This window comes from Sabethes cyaneus, chromosome 2, assembly GCF_943734655.1.
Source record: "Sabethes cyaneus chromosome 2, idSabCyanKW18_F2, whole genome shotgun sequence".
NCBI lineage: Eukaryota > Metazoa > Arthropoda > Insecta > Diptera > Culicidae > Sabethes > Sabethes cyaneus.
This window is the reverse complement of record NC_071354.1, coordinates 159803646-159824350: the sequence shown is the minus strand read 5'-3', so window position 1 is coordinate 159824350 and position 20705 is coordinate 159803646. Positions and strand designations below refer to the sequence as shown.

At 38.5% G+C, this 20705-nt stretch overlaps 1 protein-coding gene across 1 annotated transcript; it reads left to right on the top strand.

Moving 5' to 3' along the window:
- Window positions 1-4618: 4618 nt before the first annotated feature.
- On the top strand, window positions 4619-19078 carry LOC128737935 (dynein regulatory complex protein 1). The gene is made up of 4 exons (XM_053832711.1): window positions 4619-5331; window positions 5394-5604; window positions 18322-18489; window positions 18720-19078. Exons 1-4 carry the CDS (start codon window positions 4847-4849, stop codon window positions 18945-18947), a joined length of 1092 nt encoding a protein of 363 aa, XP_053688686.1. The 5' UTR covers window positions 4619-4846; the 3' UTR covers window positions 18948-19078.
- Window positions 19079-20705: the final 1627 nt, after the last annotated feature.

Sequence of the window (20705 nt, the reverse complement as noted above, 5' to 3'; positions counted from 1 at the left end):
AGCTTCTTGTAAGAGCGAATAGGCTACGAAAACTTTGTTGCTTTCGTCAACGCCATAAGCAGTTCGATGCCCTTGATCATCAATTTTAATCATTTGTCGGATCTTTCGATGCATTTCATAGTGGCCAGATTGAGTCACAAACCGCTGAATTTATATTCCTATTTCACATTGTTCAATTTGAGGTTGAATAAACATTTTTTTTGTCGGAAGATTTGACCACTGAATAAACCATTGAATAAACATAATTCCGAACCCAAAGAAATTTTCGCTCGTTGACCGCTTTTACGGATGTTCCGGATTTGGTCCGGATCCTGATGGCTTCTCAATAGCACGAATTGTTTACTTTACTTATATTACGCCAAATAATAAGCCATAGGGACTTTAAAAAGAATTTTGAAGCTATGAGAAGACTTCACAGAAATGAAAATTTAGCGGATGTTCCGGAAGCTCTGGAAGACCAAGAGGGGACTTTTTCTGTCTCACCAAGCACCTGTAAGATGGAAAAATATATACTTGACATCTTTCCCAAAGGAACCATGGTTGAGTTGATTCAAAATTTCGTAAAATTCGAGTATATCCCCAATTAACTCAATTTCCATATGCTACGTGTACTTGCGCGGTCCCAATTACCCGCGTTATACAAATATCGACTGTATATTTATTCGAGACAAAATTTTTATACCAGTTGATAGAATAATATTTACTGAAAATCGGCGTATATTTTGGTCTTAGTAAAACGCTACTGAATTTGAGTTATAGTCGCGAGAAATGATGAAGTGGCTGCGGCTAAATTGAGCCCATTTTCTATAGTGGTGACTGTGTTTTTCAAATCCGACAGGCCGAAATAGCCAGCACAGCGATTAAATGCTTTTCAAAAACAGATCAAAAGAGACAAAAAAGAGAAACCGATGGATAACTGCCGCTATTGCCTACATTCCGGGCTCATTGAAGATAATTCTCGCGTAACTTTTCAAAAAGACCTAAGTAACAATGAGAGATTCTCTTTGTGCCTCTTCTCTTTCGGTTGTCACGGCGATGTAAATGCATTTTAGAATATCTGCCTTACATAAATTGGTTGCTGGTGTCACTAGTTAACTAATCGTCAAGAAAACTTTTGTCGAACTCCTTTAAGGGGAAACCGAAATTAATTGATTAATAGATAGTTGGTTGCACACATATTTCGTTGCACTAGCGCTTCCCGAAAAAACAGCACCACGGTCTCTAAGTTTCACTACATCAATAAGCTTTTAAAGAGCTTTCTGCTTTTGCCGCTTCGCTTCGCTAAGCTAGAGAATGTAAACAACAGCTGACCAGCAATCAAAAACTCGCCTTCAATGCAAACGGATTAATTAGCCATCCTATTGAATGCATAGGATCAATAGGATTGCTGCTGCAAATCTTAGATGAATCGGAATGTCTTGATAAAGAAAATAAACCATATTTCGGGATGTTCATAGTCGGTGCGGTTGGCTGCGGATCACCTGTGTTTATGTCTGCCATTTGACATATATTACCAATACTAATGCAACATTCAAATAAACGTTTAGGTTTTTAACGAACACATGAGATGTACAATACAGAGTGTGTCGCTCTAACACAATAACGTAAGTCACTTTCGGTGTCTCCTTAATGTCGTCATAATAATCGAAAGAGAGGGAGACCAAAGAGAGTCTCTCAATGTTACTTAGGTCCTTTTGAAAAGTTACGCAAGAATTAGTTTTGCAGTGACAACAGCTTGCTGCTGTTAGTGTATCATTGAATCGTTCATATATGTACATTAGCGCCAGTTGTCACTCAAATACCAGCTATGTCAACACGATAGAAGCATTTCAAACGTTTCAGGTCTCATTTATTGGTAGTAGTGTAAATAACGCACCGCATACTGGAATTAAAAACAAAATGCTGCTAATGGCTAGTGAATGAAAATTGATTTATATTTTCAAATCAGAAGGGAATTTTTGTGTTTTTCCGTGATAAAAAGAAGTAGAATTGTTCTGTGATAGCATATTCACAGCTGTTTAGTTTCTAGAATAAGTAATTGTTGTATAGCGGCAAAATTTTTATTTGAGAAAGTTTAGCCAAAAAAGGTAATGTATGCCGAAATTAGTAGCGTGATGGGAATACCCTCCCGTACCCTACTAGGGAAATATTCTATATTGTTAATTGCGCATCTAAGAAATCATGGTGTGCGCTCGCGCAGTACCACCTATTGAGCTATTCAGTGGATTGCTTAATAACTGTTATGGTTTGTACCATACAGGCTTTTTCGTCCTGCCGGATAAATAATCAACACTGTCACCACTATAGAAAATGGGCCTAAAATAGCCGCTGCAACTTCATCATTTCTCGCGACTATAACTCAAATTCAGCGTCTCATTAAGACCAAAATGCACTCCAATATTCAGTAAATGTTATTCTATCAATTGTAATAAAAATCTTGTCTCGAATAAATATAGTTTCAATGTAATTCCTGAATATTTTTCAGGCTACCGCTTGAACCCTCTATGTCCTGCTGGAAGTTCATCAGTACATGCATTGTTGTGATTTTTGGCTCGGACGAAGAAAAATTTTGATGAACGGATTTAAAAATGGTGTGACAAATTTAAAAAAATAAAGTTCAGTCGCGTAAATTAAAAAAAATGCTTAAAATAATCGGTTTTCGGTGAAAATGAAGTGTACGAATCGTAGGTAAGTGTGTTTGAGTCAAACCGACACAAGAACTTTTGAATTATTCGTTAATTCCATCCAATAAATGATGAAAATTGAAGTGGCATTCCTTATCCCGACGGAAATTAGCACTCAACCTTATTAATTTCAAAAGTCATGGTTGAAATCGGCAATGCCAGGTATATGTAAAATGTAAAAGAATGGCAACAAAATCGTCTCGGAGATTACACAAACGATTCAATGGCCTTTGCTAGAAAAAATGCATTACTATACCATAGTTTGTTTTTAACACGCATGATGATTTAATAATAAATGTTTTTTCAGTCTGTGGACGAGATTTAATCAGTTGATAAAAGTTTATTTAAAAAAGATATACATTATCGTACATCATTGTAAAGAATATTATTCCATTTACCCCTATAAAAACCAAATTTTTGCATTGAAGATTAAACGCTTCGCTAATACGTTTTTATCTTCTCCAAGCGCAATGCACACTTTAGACGCGATTATTTTGCAAAAAGTGATTTACTTTGTACATATATTTCAGCTTCTTGAGAATGCTGATTAGTCAATGCAATCATTGAGAACAGTTGTGCTTAAAGCTTAAAGGAGTTTCTTTCCGGTGAAAAGAATGCCACTAAAACGTTTTTAACCTTCGACTACCGGCGATATGGCATTTTGTACAACATATGTGGAGTGGTAACACAGACAAACATATGTTTTGTCCCTAATCTTTCGGAGTATCTTAGGATTCTTGCAGAAAGCAAGTTACTATCTTCAATAAAATTGATCAATATTAAAACTTTTCAGCTGTGGGCAGAGTTTCATGTTCTGTGTTAACATATTGAAATTGACTCTAATATTGAAGGTTTAAGGAACATGTATTCAAGATCTTCAGAGGCGAAGCAATGCAGACCGGATGTTGGCTAGGGTAAATTACCCGTTAGTGGACCGTTTAGTGCTTGAGTTGTCTTCTTCTATGAACTCTCTAGAACTGGAAATGCTAAACGCTCTACCGATTTCCTTTACAATATTAGTGAATTTCGATTAAGCCTGAAAAATATAAATTTATGTTTCAAATATTTTACATATGTTTCAATACATTTGTATTGAACCCTTGTAGTTTAAAAAAGTATAACAACCGAACCCATTATAGGAGTTTTAGTGCATTTTGCATTTAGAGATGGTACACTAATGGCTAAAATTTTGTTATGTTTAGTACTTTCTGTTTCATGTCATATATTATTAGATATAAAAAGTACAAGCTAATAAACACCAAATTTGTACCCGAGATCCATTATAGCTAATGAGTCCACTATAGGCTAACTTACTTTAGTATTTATTCAATAGAACCAAGCATAAATGATTTCTCTCGATTAATATCGTTTTACCAACGTCTAAAAGATTGAATAAAAGTAGACCTGCTGATGAAATTTTTGCTTCCATCAATATGTTTAATACAAGAACAGGACTGATTGATAGGATTACAAAGGCTCCTTTCACTATTATGTGGAATAAATCGAGTTTTTCAATTCCAGCCTTCTATTGTTTGATTTGTTTGTTATACTTTAACTTTTAACACAATAGTGAAGTGAAGTTCTTGTTTGGATTGTAAAGGCTTTTGTAAACAAACACTTTCATCATCATCGGTGCGAGGCAAATAAAATCTTGAACAAACAAATCAATATTACAAAAAGATACTCAGATGAATAACTTCTGTATGATTTGGATTGCTTTGTATGCATGATTGAAATTTTATTGGCCGGAAATTGTTGATCAAAATGCTTATAGAACCAGAAACGCCTCTTTTAAAATGATCTGATTTATGGATGGTGGGAGCTTAGAATTGATACAGAAAAGATCACCCTACACTACACCAATGTCAATATTCTTCCGACCGAAATTGGCTAGGTAAGAACATATTGAAAGTTAAAATAGCAGTGCATGTTTTCCTCAAAGTGGCCGCTCAACACTAGACAGCTGGTAGTCATGCGAACGCTGCCGGTAGCAAGTGTTTTTATGCCGTCGCCGGTCGTCGCTTCCATGCAAACCAAACACGCGGAAAGGTAAACGGTGAGTTCGCTACCCTAATTTCATTCACCGTTGAACCATCGAACCTCGAAGTTGAAGGTAACAAAGTCGTGCCGCGTTTCATTGAACTTGCCGGTCAATTGACGATATGGATGCCGTACTGCTGGAGCGTGAACGTGTCCTGTTTCGGTTGAACGAAGAAATTAATGCTAAATCTCGAGGATTGTTCGAACTGAACGAAAATGCTAGCTGGATGAGTACCAAACGACGGATGAGAAATAATCTTCGCAAGACCAACGGTCACATGGCACTGGCGGATGATCCGGGAATCGTTTCCGGCGACGGGGGTAATAAGGAAAATGACTGTGACCGAATGACACCGTCGGACACGGAAACCGATTGCAATGAAAGTTCCCACTGTACGGAGGAAAAATCTCATGCAAGCGAGAAGGAATCAAATCTTTCCTCTGGTTCGAAAGAAGACGTGCAGAGCGTGAAAGGGGGCGAAAAAAAGATTAACAACAAAACCGTTGCTAAGCAGACCTGCTCCGCTAAAAGCATTAACAAGAACATGGCCGATGTGGTGCCAAAAGTGCTGGAAAAGAAAAACATCAGCTCCGAGGGATTGATCAAGTAAGTTTCAAACTCTCTCCCACCTATTTGTTATTTTTCATGTTATTCATCCGATTTGGCAGGTTTCTTAAATCAAAAGTTGCCATTATTCAAACGGAGCTGGAAGCTGTTCAAAAACAAAACGACGCAAACATGAAGGATTTAAACTTGGCCCTAGATCGCTTGAAACAGATGGAGAATTTCAAAGAGCAACTGCTGACCAAAAATGCAGCACTCGAACGTACCGTAAAGAAGTACGAGGAACGTAACTTAGAGCTGGATAAGCTGGTGAAGGTACCGTATCGTTGTTCTATTTTTGTTTGTGTTAAGCATTATGACTCAATTGATTCTAATTGAACTAACTTTTTTTGTTTAAAGTACCTAGATTTTACTTTTTTTATCTATACCTATAAAAATGGATTTCTGTCTGTCTGTCCGTATGTTCCTTATAGAATCGAAAACTACTGAACCGATCGGCGTGAAAATTTGCATATAGGGGTTTTTATTGCCAGGGAAGGTTCTATCGATGGCAAAAGACCCCTCCCCCCACTAAGAGGGGGGGGGGCTCCCATACAAATTTATGCCTATAAAAATGGATTTCTGTCTGCTCTATGTTCCTTATAGAATCGAAAACTACTGAACCGATCGGAGTGAAAATTTGCATGTAGGGGTTTTTGGTGCCAGGGAAGGTTCTTATGATGGTTAGAGACCCCTCCCCCCACTAAGAGGGGGGCTCCCATACAAATGAAACACAAATTTCTGCATAACTCGAAAACTAATTAATCAAATGGAACCATATTTGGCATGTGAGTATTTTTGGAAGAATGAATTTTTTCTATGATGAATTAGGACCCCTTACCTTTTTAGAAGGGGGGGCCTCTAAACAAATGAAATACAAATTTCCTCATAACTCCAAAACTAATCAAGCAAATGGAACCAAATTTAGAATGTGGGTGTTTTTGCTGGGATTTTTTTTTCTATGGTGAATTGAGACTCCTCCTCTCTTTAGGAGAGGAATAATGACCCTTCTCCCTTTTAAGAGGTGGTGGAGCTCCCATACAAATGAAATACAAATTTCCTCATAACTGGAGAGCTAATTAATCAAATGGAACCATATTTGGCATGTGGGTGTTTTTGGAGGCATGAATTTCTTCTATGATGAATTAGGACCCCTTACCTTTTTAGGAGAGGGGAGGGCTCCCATACAAATGAAATACAAATTTCCTCATAACTCCAGAACTAATCAAGCAAATGGAACGAAATTTGGCATGCGGGAGGTTTTGGAGGCAGGAATTTTTTAATGATGGTTTAGGACCCCTCACCCCTGTGGTAGGGGGATAAGGACTCTCATACAAATGAAACAGAAATTTTTGCGTAACTCAAAAACTAATCGAAATCGAGAAATTTTAGACTCTTTCATAAAACATTATTCAATAACAAGACCACCAAAAACTATCAATAGTAACATTAGATAATTCAGCGCGACAGGCCACAGGCCGCGAGTGTTGCCGGCGACCTGCCGTCGGAAGCACCGGCCACTGCGGGGGGCAGCCCCGCGTAGAGATCACGTTTATCTAGGTTTATTTATTTTCCTAGATCTACTGACCTCTATTACTTTCCTTCAGTTGGGTCACCCCTGCGAAATGGTACTTTCTACGAAAAAAATTTCCGTGAAATGGTACATCTCGCGTAAGGTTTTTAGCGAAACGGTATTCTGCGAAACTCTATATTCCGCGTTATGGTCAACCGAGAATTGGTGTTCCGCAAAATGGTATTCGGTGAAATGGTTTGTAATGATGGCGAATATTTAAATGCTATCCGCTTTATTTTATCAGGCTAACCGCTGGAGGGGGGAGTTGTTTTCTACTTTACTGTGAGGAAAATTTATATATTAAAACTCCCATAAACTCCCCAGAAACTTGCAAAACTCAGGATTGTGACAAAGGTCATCCGAGATTCGCGATTTATGTACAACACAGTTTAATTTGTGGCAATACGTAGTTTGTCGGGTCAGCTAGTACTATATAACAAAAATTTAAAGATTTGAGATTGCTTGATTCTTTTCGGTGAAATGATAACTATGTTTGTTTTATGCGTGACGCGTTTCAGCCTACTGCATGCTTTCGTCCATCTTCGGACGCAGAACAGGCACGTCTAGTTACTTTAAGCGTTCAATGTCTATGTCTAGGGAATAGACATACGACGACTGGCTTGTTAGACCCGTGTCGTACATGAAAACTAACTGAGCGGGTACTGTTGCACCAAAAACCAAATCGCACTACATTAAAATGGTTATTAGAGCATTGAGAAACATTGCGAATTTACATATGGACACTGATATACTACAGTACTCGCATGCTCGCAATCAATTTAGAATATATAATTTTTCAAGTTATCATTTATTTTACAATAAAAATGGAAAAATATATAATTCTCACAATCTATTTCGTAATCTATTGATGAAAAAATCTGCGACGCCATGTTTAAAACACTAAAAGAAATGTTCATCAATTTTTTTATAATTTTTCCAATTTTTTTTACTGTTAAATTGTAAAAATTACATACAATTTCAAATACAAACACAATTCTTATTTCAAAAGCACTGCCAGCCATCATAAATTACCGGTAGTGTAAGCAGTGTGTTGGTTTAGTAACCTATTGACGTATTCCTGAACTACATATAAAAGCAATTTTAATATTGAACTTTTCAAAAGAAAATTTGACCGCGATCCACATTTTCTAAAAATCTAAAAAAACCTATTATTTATACATTTGATTAAACAATTTTTTGATAGAAAAAAATAAGCGGCGCCATCTTTGGAACACTGAAAAAAATGCTCTTGAAAACTTTTTCGATTTTTTTTACTGTGATATTCGCATCGCAAAATTTCCAAAAAACATTGGAAATGTGTCCTGCAGTGAGTATAACATTTGTGATTTTTTTCAAATTTTTATGATAATTGGTGCGAAAAATGAAATTCACTCTAGCCGCCATTACTGATGCAAGATGGCGTCTAATGATTTGAAAATTTGCCAAAATGCTCATCAGGTCAAGTACTTTGTTTGAATCATTGTATAATTTAACTAGGTTCGGGGGCATTTTTTGTATGGAAAACCGCCTAGACCCTTTGCAATTTTTCCTCACAGTAAAGTAGAAAACAACTCCCATCATTGCTTAACCAGAAAGCGGATAGCAATATTCGCCGTGATTGTACAACATTTCGCCGAATACCATTTCGCGAAAAATCTTAAGCGGAATGTACCATTTCGCAGGGATGATCCTCTTCTTACTCGCTGCTGCTCGTTTGGACCCAACTTAAGGAAGGTAATAGAGGTCAGTAGACCTAGGAAAACAAATAAACCTAGATAGTGTTGATGGGTTACCACCCCCGACCCCCCCCCCGCAGTGGCTGGCGCTTCCGATGGTGGCTCGCCGGCAGCACTCGCGGCCTGCCGTTGTCTCACCCTGAATGATTTAGTCACAGACAAACAGGCATAATACTCGTTTTCCATTCTTCGCACCAAATAAACCGTTTCAAATTTGGGTTTAGTTGGGAATGTCTCCGTATTCGTCAAAATGGCGCTTTTTAACGAAAGGACGGGAATCCTGTTGCCATTTAATATTTGGGAATGTCGATCATAGATGGTACCAGGGATGGTTCGATCACTTTCAATCATTCTTGATTCATTGGACAGTACCGTTTCAATCGAGCCAAAAATCAACAAAGTTATATATGGGACATTTGTAGATCCAGTTATTACCTATAATTTTGCTGAATGAAGTTTTGTTGTATCACCGTAAATATATTTATGGTGCTACAATGCTAGTACTTCATTAGTGACTAAATAAACGTTCACTTAGTTACTAACGAGGTACTAGCATTGTAGCATCGTAACTACAAAAGATGCAGTAAAACTTTGTTCAGCAAAATTGTAGAAAAGAACTAGTTCTTCAAATATCCCATACATAACGATACTTTCAAATGAATCAAAATTGAGTCAAAGTGATCGAACCATCCGTGGATGGTACTTGTGTTCAGGCAAAATGTGTGGACGATAATTTATGTTGATTTTTCTTCAAAGTGTTATGTCTGTTTGTCTGTGTCTACTGTTACTATAAATAGTTTTTGTGGTCTTCTTATTAACTAATGTTTTGTGGAAGAGTCTCGAATTTCTCGAGTTCGATTAGTTTTTGAGTTACGCAAAAATTTCTGTTTTATTTGTATGAGTGTCCTTATCCCCCTACCACAGGGGTAAGAGGTCTCTAACCTACATAAACTAAATTCAAAACTCCAAAATCCCCTACATGCAAAATTTGGTTCCATTTGCTTGATTAGTTCTTGAGTTTTGTAGAAATTTGTGTTTCATTTGTATAGGAGCCCCCCCCCCCCCTCTTAGGGGGAGGAGTCTCTAACTATCATAAGAAGTTTCTCCCGCCCCAAAAACCCTAAATGCAAATTTTCACGCCGATCGGTTTAGTAGTTTTCGATTCTATAAGGAACATACCGACAGACAGACTGACAGACTGAAATCCATTTTTATAGGTATAGATTTGATTGCTATCGCATATGCGATACTTTGAATGAGTCTGACGTCTTCTTTTCTTCACAGGCGCTTCGTCTTTTAATATTTCAGATATGCTCTTATAGAAGACTATCAGAATATACAAAACGTTCACTCCACAGACACAAGAGAATTTACAATGAAATATTTCCCAACACAAAACATTCATTGTACAAATCAAACATTCTTTAATGCTTTGGTGAAAATCAATACCAAATCAATTTTAAATAAAACTTCTGATCGAGAAACTATTCTATTGTGACTTGCGAGGTAATAATATCTTTCAAAAGAAAGTAATAGTGCTGGAATTGGTTCAGTTATCTACGAGAAACAAACAAATAAAAGCACCGTTACGTACAAGCATGCACAAATAGATATTTCTAGTCTCGACGGCTTCCATATCTTTGTTATACTACACAAAGGAAGAAATCACTGCAAATTATAAATATAACCTGCAAAATAAATAAAAGTGAGTTTTCTATTCACATCGCAATTCAAACGGCGTGAAATGACTTGTAGGCTAACAAGTCTGCAGAATAGAGTGCATTTAAAAAACCTGGTTATTCGCAAAAAATATCAAAATCGACTCATGTTGTGAGCATTTTATGGACAATTATTGACTGAAAAAAGTGTACTTGATCAAATGGAACTAGAATAATGTTAAAGTTATTGAAACTCGACGGTAATATAATAGAAACTCGGCGGAGAACCGGGGAAACTTTGATAAGCGTCAATTAACCCTGGCGTAGATCATTGATTGTAACATCATTAATTGTCAACTAACTAGATCCGTCTCTTTCAGTTTTTGTTTCGATTGCATTGCCCACTGTCATGAAACACGAACTTATTGACTCAATTGCATACAAAAAAGTTTTATTTAGGAATATTTTACCATCGTTACTTTCACTATCGCCAGTGAGAACGAGTAATACGAAGAAACATACGTTTTCTGCATTTCCGAATGTTTGAGTTCATTATTATGAAATTTAACTTTCAGTATCTGACGAAACTAAAATCCTGCCGATATGACAAATCTTTCATTTTACTGTTAGATTACAAGTGTTAAAAATAATTGAATCAATTGATTGTTGTGCTGACCTTTTCCGATTTGAATGACAGTTTGTACGCACATAACTGTAGTTATATATCGTTCTCCTTCTCACAAAAGCCGGCTGTATTTTCTGAACAAAGCTGAAATATCATCACCAAACGTTTGCCGACATAGCAAAAAAAAAAACAAAAAAGAAAAATGAATTACGATTCTGTTTAAACACACGTAAATTTTAATCTGAATCATTTACGACCAATTTAGCTTGATTTTCTATGCAAACTTGCAGCCGGAATGCAAATGTTTTGTTACCTTCACTTTTATCGAACCGGCTTTCGATAAACAATTTCTGCCGGTAAGAAACATTAGCAGAGCTTTCTCTGCTACTCTTTTACGGCAGGTAGGCAGGTATATAAATTTAAATACAAAAGCAATCAAGAGGGACATTACGCAGTGTAATATTTCAGTAATATCCTAAGGCTGTTCTGATTCTTACTGCCAGTCAACAAAGAATCGACAATTTTTGGTTTTAGTTTCTAATGACAATCAAATAAGTTCTTTTATTTAATTCACCATAGAAAATAGTTTCTAAGAAAAGCCCTTTTTGTCTGCTACGTCGGCGAGCGTTTGTTGAAATTTTTTATGATAGTCCAGCTTTGTAAGCAGGTACTGTATTTTACTCTTGTGAAAATAAAAAGTACCGTTATGGGGAACAGCTATGTACGTACAATGAATAAATAAAAGAGTTTGTTTTCATTCATCCTTAAGTTTTAAACGAAAAAATAACAAAGAAAATGTTTTAAATAAAAAATGATTAACATGGATCAGTTAACATATGATACAGTCGAACGCGAAAAACTACAGCAGACAGTGCACGAGAACGGTTTTCCGAACAAACTTTCACGGCTGATTAAAGCCAGCAGTGGAACGAACGATGTACTACGTGTGTCGTTCGAGAGCGCTCTGGAGTCCTTTCGAATCACATAGAGGCTGGTAGTGGTAGCAAGGGGACGGACTGTCCTGTATGTTCTTCTACGTCGCTATTGCAGCTTAATATTATTGCAGGAAACCATGGGATAGCGGAGGCAATCTACGTCAGACTAAAGACGGAAGCTGGGAGGTTTGGGATCAATGCGTCTAAAGCCAAATAGTTATACGATTGGAAGAGGCTCCAGACAAAACAACGTTCACGTCCCACGGACAGTAACTATTGCCTGCGATATGAGTGGTTGTTGAGGTCAAGGGGTTGGAACCTCTGGTCACTGCCGATAATAACACCAGTAAAGATTACTAGCGTGCTCAGACGTAAACAGAAGGTAGGGAGCCCAACCTTTCAGAACAATGTTTTGGCCTGGAGTATCGAGTAATCGTAGGATGGTGAATCTATTATAATTTATTACGAAAATACCGGCAGATTGAAAACTACGGACTTTCGGGTGCAATTGGACTTAAAATCAAAATTGAAATTGGACTAGAAATGAGAATTGAAATTGGATCCCGCATAGGGCATTAAATTAGTGTTTGAATTTGGACTAATTTGGGCTTAAAGCTTTATTTCAAATACAAAAATTGAACAAAAGGGTTAGGCTGATAAAATCGGCATACAAAGCTGATAAAATCGGGGGCAGACAAAACCGGGAGCTTACAAAATCGGAACATTACTGTATTTGCAATTAGGATTGACATATCTCGTCTTACTCTCTCAAACGTTCACCTCTTTTCTGTCCATTTTATTTAGCTTTTGTTCTGTTTTTTTCTCTGTACCGTTTTTCTCTCGTTTTTTTCTGTCCCATATTTTCTGTTTCTTTGTCTCGTTGTTTTTGTTTACTGTCCCATTTTCTTTTTTACTTTTTCTCAGTTCTGGTTTCCCTCTTGTCTTTTATTCAATTTTTGTACACTCAAGTCCCTTTTTATATGGTTTATTTTGACGATTTTTGAATTATCGCGATTTTCTATGACGTTTTTTGAATTAGCACGGTTTATTTTTATGGTATGTTTGAATTTACGCGGTTTTTTCCATCATTTTGTGGTTTAATGCGGGTTTTCCAAATTTTTAAATTCGAGCGGTTTTTTCGACGACTTTTGGATTTTAAATAGTTTTTTCGGTGACTTTTGAATTAACACGGTTTTTATGACGATTTTTGAATTAACACGATTTACTCTCATAACGTTTTTATAAATTAACCGGTTGCTTTATAACATTTTTCAAATTAATGCGGGGTTTTAACAGTTTTCTTTTACGTGCCACATATCCCCTGTGTTAATAGAGACTTAAGTGTAAGAAAAAAGGGAGAAGAGAAGAGAAAAGGTGTAAATTTTCTCTTCTCTTCTCCCTTTTTTCTTTTCCAGCTTTCGTTTTTATCTAGCTCCTCTCCTTCTCGTTTGTCGCCTACGTCTGTTCCATTTTTTCTCTTTTTTAGATGTCCCGTTTTTTCTATCGCGTCTATTCTATTTTCGGCATAACTTTTGTTCTTGTCCTCCTTTTTTAACCCGTTTTCCCTTTTTTACTCTTCTTTTTTCTTTCTCGTGTTCTTCATTCTCCTAATGGTTTTCGCTTCTTTCCTCTATTTTTTCTTCTTTTCTTTTCCGTTTCCTTTTTTCTGTTCAGTTTGCTCTTTTTTCCTCGTTTTCGGGTTTTTCTCCCGTTTTCTTCTCTTTCATCTTTTTCTCTTCATAGACTCCGTCTTTGTTCGAATTTTTCTGTCGTTGCTCTGTTTTCCATGCCAGTATTTCCCTTTTTTTCTTGTTTTCTCTCCGAATACTAGCAAATTGTCGAGTGACCGACCGTGAACCCACCAGATCAGGCGCCACCAAACCGCCATGCCAAACCCGAACATGACGATCGCCTACATGACAGTCCGCGGTAGCCAAAATACATCTTATGCGACACTTTCCACGACTCCCAGACCAGAAGTTAGAGCTTTTTGGTAGCCTCCCTTCTGGGATTCTGCCCCTTTCCGAGGCAAGAGTTTATAAATGAAAAGTGAGAAATTAGTAATAAGAAGTAAGAAGTGAGTTAAGAGAAGTAAGCAGTGAGTGAAGAAAAGTAAGAAGTAAGCAGTGGATAATAGAAATAAGAATATAGAAATAAGTAAGTAGTGAATAGTAGAAGTAAGAAGTGACTAATAGAAGTAAGCAGCGCGTGATAGAAGTGTAAGCATTGAGTATTACTTATTTATTCAGCCGAGAGCCGGGATGGCTCTTGCCGTATCAAAAATTCCGCTCCATTGTATACGGTTCTGGGCTACTCGTCGCCAATTCGTTGCGCGTCTCGACACACGCAAGTCGACTTCAACCTGGTGAAGCCACCGTGCACGTTGAGCCCCTCTATTCCTGGTGCCGGTGGGGTTCTTGAAGAGAACGAATTTCACTACACAGTCGTTCGGCATCCTTGCGACGTGGCCGGCCCACCGTAGTCTCCCAACTTTCGCCAGATGTACGATGGGAATTTCTCCAAGCAGTGCCTGTAGCTCGTGATTCATACGTCTCCGCCACTCTCCGCTTTCCGTTTGTACTCCGCCAAAAATGGTCCGGAACACCTTTCGTTCAAAAACGGCAAGTGAACGTATGTCATCCGTAAGCAAAGTTACTGTTTCAAGTCCGTAGAGGACTACCGGTCTTATTAGCGTTTTGTACATCGTCAGCCTTGTGCGGCGGCGTATGCTTCTAGATCGAAACGTCTTGCGGAGGGAAAAGTAGGCTCGATTTCCAGCTTGAATGCGTCGTTGGATCTCCTTACTGGTATTATTGTCGACGGTGACCAGAGATCCCAAATATACGAACTCATCAACCACTTCCAGTTCATCGCCATCAAAAGTCACTGTCCGTGGGAGGCAAACGTTACTTTCTCGGGAGCCTCTTCCTACCATATATTTGGTTTTCGGCGCATTAATTTGTAACCCTATTCTCCTAGCCTCCGTTTTTAGTCTGGCGTAGATTGCCTCCGCCGTCCCACGGTTTCTAGTAATGATGTCGAGGTCGTCTGCAAAGGCTAGGAGTTGGCTACTCTTGCTGAAGATCGCCGATCGCTTCGATGCCAGCTCGCCGGATAACACCTTTAATAGCGATATTGAATAACATACAGGACAGTCCATCCCCTTGCCGTAACCCTCTGCGCGATTCGAAAGGACATGAGAGTGTCCCCGAAACGCGCACGTAGCACATCACTCGTTCCAGAGTAGTTCTGATCAGCCGCGTCAGTTTGTCCGGAAAACCGTACTCGTGCATTATCTGCCATAGCTGTTCGCGTTCAACGGTATCGTATGCTGCTCTGAAATCCACGAAAATATGGTGCGTGGGCACGTTGTACTCTCGACATTTCTGGAGGATTTGTCGGAGAGTAAAAATTTAATCCGAAGTAGCGCGAGCCCCATAAAGCCCGCCTGATACTGCCCTACGAAATCTTTTGCTATTGGGGATAGACGACGCAACAAAATCTAGGAGAGCATCTTGTAGGCGGCGTTAACCAGCGTAATGCCGCGGTACTTACAGTAGTCTAGCCGGTCGCCTTTTTTGTAGATGGGACAGACTACGCCTTCCATCCACTGCTCCGGTAGTTTCTCTTCTTCCAGCGAAGCGCCGTTGCTAGCGGTTCTTGGCCATTTTTGTAGAGTTCAGCCGGGAGTCGGTCATTTCCGGCGGCTCTATTATTATTTAGCAGACCGATTTCTCGCCGGATCTCTTTGAGATCGGGAGCCGGTATGCTGTTGTCGTTTGTAGGTACACCGAGGTTAACTTCCATTGCGTCTCCTGCTGCTATATCGCCGTTGAGGTGCTCATCGAAGAACTGCTTTCACCTGTCGACCACCTCGCGCTCGTTTGTGATTGTATTGAGTATTAAGTAATGAGTATTGAGTAGTGCGTAGTGCGCAATGAGTAGAGAGTAGTGAGTAGCGAATAGTGTATAATGAGTAGTGAGTAGTGACTAGTGAGTAGTGAGTAGTGAGTCGTAAGCAGTGTGTACTGAGTAGTAAGTATAGACCAGTGACTAGTGAGTAGTGAGTAGTAGTTAATGAGCAGTGAGTAGTGAGTACAAGAAGCTCCAAAGAATGCTGAAGAGGAAGACCAATGGAAAGGGGGCTACATCGCTGCGTGTGCTTGGCCGGGAGCAACCAGCCAAACAGTGAAAAAGTACTTGGCGAACATGGACATACATGTCAGGAAGCGGCAGTCCCGTCCAGTGGTTTCGGATCTGCAGGCAATGACGCAGTGGTAGCGGCTGAATAGGATGCTCAAGGCAATTTTCCCGGCGAATCGCGACGTGGCGGTGGTGATGGACGACGAGACCAATCTCACCCTGGGTGGCAACGACTGGCAGGGCACTTCGTATTTTACTTCCCTCACGAAGCAAGTGAGCTCCGAGGTGAAGTTCATTTCACACACCAAGTTCCCCAAGAAGGTGCTGCTGTGGTTGACAATCAGCGGATGTCAAAGATGCTCTTCTTTCGCTCCGGACTGACCGTGGATGGGGAAATCTATAGTACGAAGTGCCTGCCGGAAGTTTCGTCATTAATAAAGAAATTCCGTAAGGGCGAAGACGCGATGTTTTGGCCGGATCTGACGACGGCCCACTACTCGAAGCGATCGTTGGACGAGATGGAGCGGCTGAATATCGAAGTCGGCGAACCCGCCCAATGTCTGGACGAATCTCATCGAGATTTTCTGGGCAAACCTGAAGCGTAAGACCAAATCATTGTCGCGAAAACTGAAGAGGAATTGATAAATAAATCGAAGAGTAAACTCAAAAACATGCCTATACGCATGTTTTCGTCCGCCATAGCGAATGTTCTGATTAATTGCCGGAAGGACGCTCGCAAGGGCGTAGAATTTTTTGGCAAGTAAACTAATATAATTATTTTCCATAGGAAATTTATCAAACTCAATTAGCTGTCTTAGTTTTTTTTATCTCCATCCGAAAAAAGTTCATTTTTTTAACGCGTTAATACATAAATGCGTACACTCCATAAAAAAATTTCCACAATCAAAAGAGTTATTTTTGAGCGCCTTAGTAGAATCTCAAATAAGAGTTATCGAGAATTCCTTTTCTAATTTAATTCTTTTACTATGCACTATCATTTAAACTCCTTTTAAATTGAAATTCCAATAAAAAAATCACGTTTACTTCTACATTGAATTTTTTGCCGTAATCAACTTCTGAACGCTTTTGATTACCTCCTAATTGGAAGTTTTTGCTTCAACATGATCCAGTTCTAATTAAAATTTATATGTCACTAATTGATCAATGAGTTCGAGTTCTTTGCCAGCGAATAATGCCATCGAGCCCTGGAGAAAAATTGTTAAAAAAAAGTTAAGTTAGTTGACAATTAATGACGTGCCCATGATTCATCTACACCAAGTTTAACTGTCGGTTTTCAGATCATTTTTTTCGGTTCTCAGCCGTTGTCTGCTATAATGCCATCAAACCCAAATAACTATAGCAATAGTTACAGCACTAACAATAATATTATTCTACTTTTGTTCCATCAAATGACCTTCTTTCAGTCATCAATTGGCTGTAAAATACTCACCTGTTCCTATGCCGCTTTGAGCTGATTGTAATGTTTTTACGCAGAACCAGGGCACTTAAACATTCTATTCTGCAGACTTTGCTTGCGAGCAATTTTACGCCGTTTGAATTGTGATGTGAATATAAAACTCACTTTTCATTTGTTTTGTAATTTATACTCACGCTTTTCTGTGCTGTTTTTCTGCTACAAGTTGGGTCGTGTGTTGGGAACGTTCTTTCCCTTTTTTTGAAAATCGTAAATTAGAGCGCTGACAGTGCTTGGAAAGAGCAATTCTGAAACACTTGTTTCAGTTTTCGAATATCTTGGAAGGCATTTGAACCACTAGATAATAATTTGTTATTTTTTGTATGAATAATATAATTTCTAGATGAAAGAAACATTTAGATTACATGCAGAAAAAAACTATTGATATAGTACAAAATAAATACAAGTACCTACATACTTCCATCGTAAACAATTCGATCAACGAACTTTCACAGATAACTCCAATTAATTCGGAGAAAAGTTAAAACTATAAAGCGATTGCCTCACAATATTGCAAAAAAAAATTGAGAAACTCAATCCAAAATCCGTGCGACTTTAACCATAAAATATTTTATCGTTTATTAATTCTTGCGCCTGTCCAATGTTGGGAACATGTAAATAAGTCATTCCCAACTTTGGACCTACAAGCCGGCAAACAAAGGGGTCAAGTATAGCGTGAGAATTTTATAAATGAGTGTTACCTGCATCAATATCAAGTCTTCTAGCTGGGGTTGTGTACCGCACACTGAACAATGCTACTATAACAATAACCTAAACTTCAAATTTATTTTTAGGCAGCTATTTTGCCTCATAAAAATTAACCTACATTTTTCTTTCCGCTGCCCATAGGAAAAGGAAGTTCAAATTGTGAACGCCGCAAAAGAGCTGGCAACAGCCAGAAGCGAGATTCGCTGCATCAGCCAAAATAACCAAAATTTGGAGAAGAAACAGTTGAAGGCGCAGGAAGACATCGACAGTCTGAAGATAAAGCTATCCATTGCTAACGATGCCGAAAAGGTAACATTTTCACCTATTTTTGTTTATTATTGGGTGTGATGTGGATGGTTTGTCTGTCTTTCGTAAATTTGATCAATGTAAGACTACAAACCATGTAACTTCTAATATCAGCTATACTTTTAGTCGTAATTTCACAATCATTCGATTGCCTTCTAATGGAAACACTCTCACGCAAACGATAATCTAACAAACATAGGTTTTATCGTCGGTTATCTTTTCCGAACTTCCAGGAGACCCGCGACGGAGCCCGCCAGGAACGGTTGACGTACGAAAAACAAATTAAGCAATTAAGAAAGCAACGAAGCGAGGTGTTGGCCGACTACAAGAAACTGCTGCTGGCCGTCGATCAGATGAAGAAGCAGAATTTCCATCTCGATCAGACACGGCTGATGAGCGACTTCGAGCGTGACTACTTCAGACATCTGGACGATTCCTCGTCGGTCGCACTGTCCCAATGAAAGGAATGTGCCCTGTACTTCTCTAGATTGTATCAGTACCCTAGGTTTTATGAGTGTTTTAACGATTGTTAGGGGTCGCTGGTACCTGTAGCTGCTGGACATCGTAACGTAGACTGATAACCGTAGAATGTAGGCATAATAGGCTTTCAAGTATTTACCACTAGAAAGAATTTTTTTTCTAAATATAGATTTCATATAAATGCACCAGGTATGACTCCAGCGGTTGGGTTTTATTGCATACTATATCGCTGCTCCGTCTTCAACCAGACAAATAACTCGTCACGAAGAATGCACCTTCAATTTCCTGGTAAAACATCCGACAATGTCATGCTAATGTGGTGTCGTTCGTGGCATGTTGGTTGACTTCATAATGCTCCGCGGAGTAGAAGAGTGTCGTCCCGCGTTCCAACATCGGTTCTACGTATTTATTCTCGCTGTTTTTTTTTATTTGTTTTTCTGTGCAATTCGCTTCATCCCGTCTGCGGTACGATCATGAACGCCCGACACGTTAATACGATCAACGGCTCTGCAGCGACCATCATCGATGATCGCCGCCATCCATCAGTGAGAAATGCATTTTCGTTCTGGCTGTTTGCGTTTCCTTTCGCTGCACTTCGGCAGCATATTTATGTGACGATTTCAGTATAGTTGTAACAGGTTTTGTTACTACTGCTGCTGCGCTATTGCGATGCTCGGTGTGGTAGTGTTCGGCGCCATATTGAAATGACCTTTATCGTGACTGTATTGTTCGACCGCTGCAGGCTTGTATGGTGCATACAGAGGAAAGCCATATGTAGGTATGTGATTGCCGCTTACTTCAAGAAATGTTAGTCACATGTTTTGATCCTAAATATTCGTCAGATACAATGTTTGATCAATTCACATGATGCGATCATACTGGCCGGCGTGGATACAGTGAATATCAAAATATTAGTTCATATTACATAGTTTTGTTATAATTTTAAAATTATTTTCGATCGTGTTAGTACAATTCACGAATCAATGAATAATACATACAGTATGGTTCCGATTATATCAACCCCAATAAACAATTTTTTTGTTTGCTCTTCTTAAGTTCTTCAATGAGTCCATTGAGGTCATATGAACAGCCAAATGAGTGTTTCAGGCGTTTTAACCCTTTATAGACCAGGCACGGTGGCCAGGCATCACGAAATACGCGTGTGAACGCGTGTGATTACGCCGACGCCGAAACACGATATTATTGCATATGGTATCTTTCGCCATATTTCTTGGTATAAAAAAACCTTTCGCTTGACAGGAACCATTATGTGATTAATCCCCTTAAAAGTGAAATTGACTTGAGCTGTGCTATTAAGGTCATTGCAAATCATTTTCAAAGTTTTTAGTTTGAAAGCGTTTTTAGTAATTCAATCGGACACAGAAGAAATACTTCACTTGATGCGATTTTCTCAACGAACCCGATACCGAGAATGTAACAATTTGGACTTCACGTACATTAAATATTTTATCCCTCTGCCTGAGGATATTTTCTAACGTTCCAACTATATTAAATCGTATATTTTAATATCACGTCAGATGTAATCAATAAACATGAAGACTGATTACTGTTATGTTATATGATAAACGGAGAGTTTTTTTTATCTACAGTAACCCAATTGTGTTGAAAATATAAAACAAGCATAAATTAAAAACCTATTTAAACCATATAAAGTCGTGATTGATTTTATATTGAAATTTACTTCATCCCACCCCATGATAATTTTTTGATTTAAAATG